This window comes from Gracilinanus agilis, chromosome 2 (assembly GCF_016433145.1).
Source record: "Gracilinanus agilis isolate LMUSP501 chromosome 2, AgileGrace, whole genome shotgun sequence".
Lineage (NCBI taxonomy): Eukaryota > Metazoa > Chordata > Mammalia > Didelphimorphia > Didelphidae > Gracilinanus > Gracilinanus agilis.
Window position 1 is genome coordinate 288,888,232 of NC_058131.1, and position 10,653 is coordinate 288,898,884.

General features: G+C 43.3%; 1 protein-coding gene across 3 annotated transcripts in view; it reads left to right on the plus strand.

Annotated features, from left to right (window-relative positions):
- The window catches only part of NCOA5 (nuclear receptor coactivator 5), a 29,881-nt gene extending 21,240 nt beyond the window's left edge, over positions 1-8,641 (plus strand). For 2 of the 3 annotated variants that reach the window (XM_044664099.1, XM_044664098.1), the window contains exons 3-8: positions 86-526; positions 1,257-1,393; positions 1,673-1,799; positions 2,654-2,853; positions 5,265-5,594; positions 6,444-8,641. In XM_044664099.1, the coding sequence (XP_044520034.1) occupies positions 86-526; positions 1,257-1,393; positions 1,673-1,799; positions 2,654-2,853; positions 5,265-5,594; positions 6,444-7,063 (1,855 nt within the window). In that variant the 3' untranslated portion in view covers positions 7,064-8,641. The remainder of the gene's footprint in view (positions 1-85; positions 527-1,256; positions 1,394-1,672; positions 1,800-2,653; positions 2,854-5,264; positions 5,595-6,443) is intronic. The other variant, XM_044664100.1, reaches the window with a different exon arrangement.
- Positions 8,642-10,653: the final 2,012 nt, after the last annotated feature.

Genomic DNA, 10,653 nt, shown 5'->3' on the forward strand with positions numbered 1-10,653 from the left:
CAGTTTGGCTATACCAGGTATATAAGAGTTGAAGGGCCATTGCTGTCTTTTTCATCACAGTACTTTCCTGCTCCCTTCCCCACAGGGATCCATATGGTTTTGGAGATGGTCGGGATGCAAGACGGGATCGGTCCCCAGTTCGAGGCAGCCCAAGGAGAGAACCCAGGGATGGCAGGAATGGCCGAGATGCCCGAGACTCCAGAGACATGCGGGACCCCAGGGATGCCAGAGACATGCGGGACCCCAGGGATTCTAGAGACATGCGGGACCCCAGGGATTCTAGAGACATGCGGGACCCCAGGGATTCTAGAGACATGCGGGATCCCAGGGATATGAGGGATCCCAGAGATGCCAGAGACATTCGGGATCCTCGGGATATAAGAGATCTCAGGGACCTTGGAGATCCTCGAGAGCTGAGAGATCCCAGGGATATGAGAGATCTACGTAATATTCGGGATGTCCCACGAGACCCTATGTATGACAGATACCAAGAAGTGAGGGATTCACGGGATCCTGTCTATAATAGGTATGTGGCAATTTTGTACGATACTGGTAAGATCCATACTCTATATAAAGCCTAAGGAGGGTAGTGTACATAAGTCTCACACTCTAGGAACCAGGAATAAGATAAAGATGTTTGTTCTTACATAGTGTTTGTTGTAACCACTATGAAAGCAGGAATTCTTACTTTATTGTCCTTTGTAGTAGCAGGCATGCACTGAATACTTAAATAGTAAATTAATGAAGATGCACTCATTGTGATTGAAATAAATCATTTATGTTTATGTGTGGAAAAAGCACTGTTTGCAGATTATATTGTAAAAGGTAGGTAGTTTGGGGAAAATAACAAGAGTAACAGCTATATTGCTGCTTTTTATTGGTGGAGAATGCAGCACAGATGATAATAGTTAGCATTTATATAACACTTTAAAGTTTTCCAGGAGCTTTACAAATATCTTGTTTGATAATCACAACAACCCTAGGAGATAGGTGATATTATTTTCCCCATTTTACAGATGAGAAAACTGAGGCAAGGTCACACAGCTAGTAAGTGTCCAGGTCCAGGACTCTCTTCCTTGCGTCTTCTAGCTAACTCTCACTGAAGAGCCATGTAGCCCTTCTTATGGGCATTGTGTTCTTTCTGTGCTCTGGCAGGCACTCTGGCAAATGGGGTCACTGCCTTTAAAAACCCAGCAGTGTCCCAGCTACTCTTATTTGTTTGCTTAACTCTCAGTGTATATTTATTTACTTTGCAGGAGAGAAGAATCATATGACCGTTATCTGCGCATGGAAGAGTATTACAGAAGGAAGGATGACACTTATTTTGATCGTTACAGAGAACATTTTGATGGACGAGCTCCCCCAGGCCCAGAAAGTCAGTCTCGTGCTAAAGGTTGAGTATCAATTTTCTTTAGTAAAATTCATTCCTATCCCATGTCCAGCAGAACAACAAGTTTAAACTACTACTACAATTAAATTACTTAATGGGGGGTTGGAAGAAGGAAGGGGCCTCAATGTGTTTCTAGGTGTTTGGTACATGTAGTATAAAGAAGTTACAGTGTCTGGACACAAGTTATTTAGTCTGTTTTAAGATCTTTGTGAAATTTAGAGGGGAAGTAGTAAAAGGACACTTAATGGTCATTCTTCAGCTATTCTTTGACTGTCATTGCAGAACGTCTGAAACGTGAGGAGCGGCGTAGAGAAGAGCTGTATCGTCAGTATTTTGAGGAAATCCAAAGGCGCTTTGATGCTGAAAGGCCTGTAGATTGCTCTGTGATCGTGGTCAACAAGCAGACAAAGTAAGAGGCCCTGTGGAGATTTCTCCCCAATATAGACCAGTTCCTCATCTATTAGGAAGAAATCTAAACTCCTACTCAGAATTAGTGCCATAAGGGACATGGGCTATATAGATACTGGTGATGGTATGCCAATCCTGAGATCCCCAACACATTCTGCCACACTGCTCAGGCAGTACCTCCTGCGCTCAGTAAGCATCCAGCACTGAGCTCAGCAGAGAACAAAGACTTCTTTGTAAAGGGCCATGACCTTGCAAAGCTGCTAGTCTTCAGTGTTACCAAAGCAAGAGAGTTCACTGCTGTGCTGTGCTCACCTCTATTTAACATTCTGTTCATCAAAAGGTTGAGTGTCTACTGTGGAGCTGAAAAGAAAGAACATGGTGGGGTATAGATTTGGTTGTTGCCATGTTATTTGGCTGCCTTATAGTTTGAGATTAAAGAGCTCATTCCAAAACAGTGACAAAGAGGGAGGTATAGAGATACTGAGCAACAGGCAGACTTGGTCCTGCACTACTAAAAAATGCTCACTTTTTAAAGTGTAGACAGCTTTCTTTTGACCAAAGAAAACCGGTGCATGGCAAATCATGGAAGGTATAGTGGGAGCCAAGAGACTAGAGTTTAAGTCCCAGCTCTGCCTCAAATTCATTTTGTGATAGTCTCAAATTCCCTGTCTATAATGTGAGAAGGTAGGCCCTTTTCCACTAAAAAAAAAAAATCTTATGATTTGCATTTGAGCAAGATTGACCTTCCTCAAGAATAAAGGGTGAGGTGAGAATTAGAACTGATTCTGGAGCAAAGTCTTTATAGATTTGTAGTTCATAAGAGCATGCTAACCAAGGCCATCATTATTTCCACAGAGACTATGCTGAGTCCGTGGGGAGGAAAGTTCGAGACTTAGGCATGGTGGTAGACCTAATTTTCCTAAACACAGAAATGTCACTGACACAGGCCCTGGAGGATGTTGGCAGAGGTGGATCTCCCTTTGCCATTGTCATCACCCAGCAGCACCAAGTTCATCGATCCTGTACAGTTAATATCATGTTTGGTACTCCACAAGGTATGAAGCCTCATGGCTACTAGTTAATAGTTATAGTTCCAGGGGCAGCTGGGTAGCTCAGTGGATTGAGAGTCAGGCCTAGAGACGGGAGGTCCTAGGTTCAAATTTGACCTCAGACACTTCTCAGTTGTGTGACCCTGGGCAAGTCATTTGACTCCCTTTGCCTACCCTTACCACTCTTCCACCAAGGAGCCAATACACAGAAGTTAAGGGTTTAAAAAAAAATAGTTCCAATCACAATGACTTCTTTTATCCCTTTGTTCCTTATCCTTCATAGACATTTGCAATCAAATCAAAGGGAAAGGAACTTAAGAGATAATGATAATGGTCTCCAATTCTGAAATATGGCCAGCAAAACCCTGGCTTTAGTAGTTTCCTGGGTGATTACATGATATATTTGGGAAGAGGGCTGAACACTAAGTTCTTTAGTCCTTTGGATGATACAGGTAGGTAGGGAAAGGATATAGTGAACAAGCTTGGTGAGCTGTACCTTACTTCTATATTGTGGACTCATTGTGATATTGAAAAATAATTTAGAGAGCCCCAAACTAGTAATTAGGAGATCTAGGGCCAACTCTAATTCCAGCTCTGCCACTTAACTATGTAACTCTGGACAAATCACATCCTTCTCTGGCCTACTTTTTTCTTTATCTGTAATGAGAGAATTGCTCTAGATGGTTCTAGCTTTGACATTTTATGTACCCTGATATTCTTCATTTTAAATATGACATTTTATGGTGTACCAGGCAAAACTTTTCTCCTCCCCTTCAGAATATCATCTTCATTTATGCCAATAATTCACAGGATCTTGTCCCCAGGAAGAAATTCTGCTGATTGGATATTTTATCTTTTGATCAGATAATCCCCATAATGCACAGGACTACATTTAAAAAGTAGCATGGTGTAGTGAAAAGAGCACTGGATTTGAACCCCAACTCCAACATTAACTATATGATTAGGAGCCAAGACATTTAACCTCTGGCCTCAGCCTTTCTTGGTTCTCTCAGTTGCTAATGATCTTTCCCTCAGAATTCACACAAAATTTTGTTTGGTAGCTCCATTACTTTTATTTGTAATATTGTATATTTATTTTGTATTCTTCTATCAAACTAAGTTCCATGAAGACAGGGACCATCTAAACTTTGCTCCTTTTCTACTCCCTACCCCACCCCAAGTACCTAAGTGCTTTGGTACTTAATTGGGTACTTAATATAGTTTCTTGTTATTTAGACAATAGACTTATTGGAGGTCAAGGAAAAGGGAGATTGATGTTGACTGGAACAGTAGGAGAAGGCTTAGTAAGAGAGATGGAGCTAGAGTTGGGTCTGAAGGAAAGATGGGAAAGAAGGAAGAGACTACTGTTTCAAGGAGAGTAAGGATATGGTAGTTAGGAAGGCAGGATTTATGTCTTTCCCTTCCATGACATTGCCTAAAGTTTTCCTTTGCATTTGGTGCTTGTCCTTCAAAAGATCAGAAGCCTCTTGAGAACAGAATCTCTTTTAATTGTTTTTAATCAAATTTTTTTATATGTGTTCCCCTCCCAAATACGCATAATCATGAAGCACAAATTCCCATATTGACCATTTCCAAAAATGTGTGTCTCATTGGGAGAAGAGTCTATGTTGCATCATTGTATCTCCCATAGCCCTTCACAGAGAAAGTGCTTTAAAAGGTTGGGGTTTTTTTTGGCTTCAAATCCCTGCCCAGCCTACCTTCTAAGCTGTATATTGTTTTGTAATTTGTAAATTGAACACTTTGTAAATTGAAATGTTAAAGAAATATTAGCTCTTTTTATTTTTCTTACATTTGAATGGTGGAGCCTTTCTACCTACCTTCTATGGAACTGTTTTGGTCCCACAAAGCCACATAAGGAGGAATGAGTGGGTTAGGTTAATCTCTAAGAGTTAGGCCTAATGGAAGGAGTCAGACATTAGACTCAACTCATGGGCTAGTGGCAGGAGAAGACTGACATTCTGAGTAGGAGTGGGGAAGAACAGATATTTCAAAGGATATGGGGAGGGGACGTTCTGCTTCTAATCCCCTACAGATGCATTAGCCCCTGGAAAGAGGTCCTACCTTCCTTCTATTGCTCTCATTGATAGCACAACTGTGTGTCTATTTGAAATTAGTGGGGTTTGGGGGAAGAAGTTATTTATATAACTTTGGCTTTTACCATTAACTTTTGAGCTAAGAGATATTTAAACCCAATTTCTTGAAAAGTTACTTATTCCCAACCAAAGTTACCATTCACCATTTCCTGGTCTCTCTTTGCTCTTTGTCTTTCCCATCACTATAATGATTTTCTTGTTGGTTTAGGGTCAGGAAAGACAAGGTGGAAACCAGCCCTGAAACTACTCAGAACTGTCAGTAGGAGGAAATAGCTCAAGTGCGTGTGTCGTTCTTTCTCGCAGAGCATCGTAACATGCCCCAAGCAGATGCCATGGTGCTGGTAGCAAGGAACTATGAACGCTACAAGACTGAATCTCGGGAGAAGGAACGAGAGGAAATCGCCAGGCAGGCAGCCAAGATGGCAGATGAGGCCATTATGCAGGAAAGGGAACGAGCAACAGCAGCCCCCATGGAGGAGGGGGTTCGAGGGGGCCACCCACCTGCCATCCAGAGCCTCCTCAATTTACTGGCTGATAACAGGTACCTCACTGCCGAAGAAACAGACAAGATCATTAACTATTTACGTGAGCGGAAGGAACGGCTTATAAGGAGCAGCGGGGACCTTCTGCCAGGTGAGCTGTGCGGCAGGGCCAAGGTGAAGTTCTGACTCTACATTGCTAATTTCCCGACTCAGATGGGAAGGGTGGCACTGACCCGTATTCTTGGGGGGATGGGTCATCCTGTATAATTAAGCAAAACAAAACACATTGGTTATGTCTGAAAATGTATTCCTCATTTCACACCTCTAGTCCACTATCTCTGCCAAGAGGTGGAGACATGCTTCATCATTGGTCTTCTGAAGTCATGATTGATCACTGCATTGATCAGTTCTGAAGTCTTTCAAGGTTGCTTTCATTTACATTATTGTGGTTATAGTGTAAATGGTTCTGCCAAACCCACTCTCCTTACTCGCCTACATAATATTCCTGATGGAAAAGAGAGGTTCGCTTGGTATATAACCATCAATTCTGATCCGTCATTTAATGTTTTTGAAGAGACAATGTGGTATAGTGGAAAGAGTACTAGATTTGGAATCCCATTTCTATTATTTATTCCCATTGTGACCTCATACAAGTCACTTAATTTCTCTGGACCTCAGTTTTCTTCATTTGTAAAATGAGCAGGTTGAACTTAGATGATCTCTAAGGTCCCTGCCAACTCTAAATCCTATAATCCTATGATAGAGGATGGGGCTGAGGCTGTCAATTTCTTGGGCCCACTTCAGTAATTTTCTATGGGAACCTGGGGTACTTTCTAAACATGACAAAGTGGGCTAATCCTTTGGGGAAACTTGAGCCATAACCTTTGTAGTTGAATAAGAAAAATGTTAAGTGTACCCCACACTCCCTTCCCTCTGCCTCTTGGCACTCCCACCCTTGCCTAGGACTTGAGCTAGAGCCCTTTGTTTTCTGTCTTTTCAGCTACTATTTCCCGACAACCCCTTGGGGCAACTTCGGGCACTTCACTGAAATCCCAGTCCAGCCTGCCTAGCCCCCAGCCTCTCCAGAGCAGTCAGGCACTCCCTCCGGCAACACCAGCTCCAGCATCAGCCCCCACCCCACAGCAGGAGCTTCAGGCCAAAATCCTCAGCCTCTTTAATAGTGGTGCTGCCACTGCTGCTGCAGCAGCTGTTGTGGCCAACAGCAGTCCTACCCCTGCCACAGCTCCCCCAACAGGCACACAGAACCAGAATTTTGCCACCATGGCTAACAACCAGTCTCAACAAAGATCACAGGCTTCAGGCAACCAGCCTCCAAGTATCTTGGGACAGGGAGGCTCTGCCTGCAACGTAGGCCCCAGGCCCGGGGCGCCATCTCAAGGGCTCTTCGGCCAGTCCTCCAGTCGCCTGGCACCTGCAAGCAATGTTGCTGGCCAAAGGCCAGTGTCCTCCACATATATCAACTTTGATAATCCAAGTGTACAGAAAGCCCTGGACACCTTGATCCAGAGTGGTCCTGCCCTTTCTCACCTGGTGAGTCAAACCACAGCACAGGTGGGACGATCCCAAGCCCCTCTGGGATCCTACCAGAGGCATTACTGATGCTAATCTCTCAATCCTATTCACTCTTCATCCCCACTCCTCCCTTCTCCCATTTACCACATTCTTAGAGTTTTTCCAAGGGTGTTCCAGCCACCTGACCACATCCATATTGAGTGTCATGAGCCTATATCACCACCTTCCCTTCCCACACCCAGCTTTGTTACTGATCTCCCTCCAAGGGCAGAGTTTGATAGGCTCCAAGGTTTATGGAGCTGATGTGAGGTTGTCTGAGCTGAGTTGGTACCTGGGCATTCCTTGGTCTCAGGTGGTGAAGAAGTTGAGGCCTGGGTTTGTCCCTTCCTTAGGGCAGCTGAAATATGTTTCTGCTCCACTTAGTTTGGAATGGTATTTATTTATCATGGTCCAGATCCATTGCCTCTTCTCATTCAAAGTCACCAGCCTCTTTAGGAGGGATGCAGCATTGAAAGGAAAGCTTGCCAATTTAACATAGCACAAACTTATATTCTTCAAAACCTACTGAAGAGGGAATCAAAAAACAACTGGCAAACTGGGTTTAAGTAGATAACTGTCACTGAAGTTACCTCCTTCCAGAAAAGAAGGCAAAAGCTAGGAGAGAGGCCAATTTGGGGTTTAATAAAATCTTCCCTCCTGTTCCACACAGGGTTTGGAGAAGGCATTGGCTACAGTGTAACCATGAAAGCTTATTATTAGCAAGGCCATTTTCAGCCTATTCAGGGTTTTTGCATTTAACTTAGCCATTGTCACAGACCAAATAGCTCCACTCACTAACAGTTTAGCCCATATTGGATGCCCATCCCCTGGTCTCCCTCCTGTGACTGGCCTAGAAGCTCTCCCGTAGGTGGTTATCAGGTGGAGGATGGGGAGGGAGCCTATGTTATATAACTTAGGCAAATGCAACTCTAGAACTGGCCCTAGAATTCCATTTTCTCAGATTTTTTTTTTAAGCCAATTAGCTTGGAGAAACAGTATGTTCATCTCAACCTACTTGTTTGGTTTTTTGAGGAGAGGAGTTGTGGGCAAGGGATAATTTGAGGGCAGATGTTCTAGCAGCTGCAGCACATCTTGGTGTGGACACCCAACCTTCAGTTCCCAAGTTTTGAGCCTGAATGAAATTGTTGGTAGGAGAGCATCTGGCTTCTGCTCTCTGTTGGCACCAAAGGAAGTTGCTCTTTCCTTGGGGACATGCTCATTCCATCCCTCTGAGCCAAAGCCTCTAAGGTTTGGGAGGGCCAGAGGGTTGAGACCTCTAGTGCCAGTGCCTGCAGCTGTTTGAACATTAGAAAACTCAAGGTCCCTTAGGTGGCAGCTTTTTATGTTCCAACTTGTTTCTGTTATATAGTGTTTTTTTTTCTCTTTGAAACTCTTGTGTTGTTAATAAAATAAGAACATTACTTTTTAATTAAAGAAGAAAAATGTGAAAACTGTGTCTGTCCTATTAGATGGTTTTCAGTCTGAACATCTGAAAAGGACCTCTCTGGGACATCCCACGATGGAGTGAAATAATGGTATCACTGATTATATGGCTTCAGGTGTACATTTCATATCAACCTTACTCTAAATATGCCACCTTCCAGCTGCTGACCCAACCAATCTATCCATCTAAGGTTAGCTACTATCTTTAGTAGGAGACTACACCAGAAATTTGTTTAGCCTTTTCTGGTACAGCTTACCTAGTAATAAACTCTTAAATAACTGCCTGTTGTAGGGCTTTCTGGTTGATTATACTGTGTCCTTAAAACACTTGTTTCCATTATTCTTTCTTCCACATGATTCCATACAGACTCTATTCATGTCCTTTTGTACTAGGAAAAGCATTGTGGATTTTGTGATTCCCTATTCTATGTAATGATTAAGGGAAGGAGTTCCAGTGCCTAATTTCTCACCATCCTGAACAACTTTACCATTCCATCCTGACCACTCAAATGGTTAATAGACTTCTGGAACAGAAAGGCATTTTAGAGACAATGTTGTCCAGCCCTTTCATCTTACGAAGGAGGAAACTGAGGCTCAAGTGGGGGAAGGGACTTGCCTAGGTCTGCACAACAGTTGAGAGTTAAAATTGCAACCTGCTCTCTCAACTTCCAGTCAAGTGCTCTTTCCACTATATCACATTCATCTCTTTGCTGCTTTTGCTCTTTGCCCAAATGGATCTAGACTGGCAAGATGGTCAAGCATCCAGAGAAGAAAGACAGCCCTACTCTGTGTAAGGGAACTAGGCCTGGACCTTTCAGATCCCATGAAGCCCAGGTCAATATGAAAATCAGGTGCAGACCTCTTAAAGAAAACAATGTTTTCCTGAATACCTCTGCTCTGTTCCCTTTTCTTCCCAATATCAACTTGAGTCACTGAAGGCCATGAAGGGTGTAATAAAATTCTTTTATTGCATTTTGTGCAGACAAGAGTCTAAAAAATTAATACAGTAAAAGCTATAAAGCATTAAACAGGAGCATTCAACAATTGAAGAGAGAACCAATCCCTCCCTTTTAATATTGGCACAAAAAACACAAAGATAAATACTGAGAAGGAATGCTGAATACCCAAACACTTGCACAGAAAATTAAAGGCAAGCCCAAGAATAAGAATAATAAATACTCTGGTTTTGGTTTGCAACCTGTCCTATTTACAAGGTCTTTAAACTTCTTTGCATTGCCCTGCACAGAGATCTCTAAACACAAAAGCATACTAGTCACTACAAGGCTATTGAAATATTGCACTCAGAATAAAAGTCACTTGGATGGACATAAAACATCAAGCTACAGTGATTATAAAGGTAATTTAATGAATGACTTGTGGGAACATTCATAACAAATATATTGCACATGTAGCACAGAAAAGGGAGGGGGGTTTTCAGGGGTCTGAGTTTTTTGTCATCCACAGAAACTCAGCCCATGGGGCTGCTGCTTTACTGCTGGGATCTTGGGTCTTGCCAGCTGGGAAGTCTTGGCCTAGACAATATGTAGCTTAGTGTCCTGATTGATGATGTTGATGCCTTTTCCTCCAACCATCCCAAGCAATTTCTAGGATTGGTCTGTTCTAGGGCTGCCTTTGGCCAGGGTGACCAGGACTTCCTACTTTTTAAGCTGTACAGGGCTCCTACTTCCTGGTCACTTTGTGGAATCTTACCTGCGAGCCCCAATTATTTGCCCATTCCTGATCAAACCATCTCCCCCCCCCCATACATTTCTCTTGGTGTCCCTCTAAAACTCTGCCTCAGGCTGGTAAGGGGCAGAATCGAGGAGAGAAGGGGGTGCAAACAAGACAAAGGTAGTGTTCAGATGGTCTTAATAGGTTCCAAGACCCTTGCTGGCTCCCACACAAAGGAAAGTATTCTCACAAAGGGTCGGGTTTAGGTTGAGTGCTCCTGGGATGGGGAGGCACTGCACAGTCATGAAAGTCAACGTGCAGGAGCAGAACCAGACAAACATACAGTGCCTTCTGTTCAAATGGGCCCTTTCTGGGGGTGGCCAGCAGGGTCAGAAGAACCACAGTTCCATCTCTGGTAACAGGTGAGGACAGATAGGGTGGAAGAGTGGTTCGGGATGTGGATGAGGCACAAGAGACAGAAGAGTCTTGGGTGTCTGAGCAAGAAACAAGTGAAATTTCCAGAG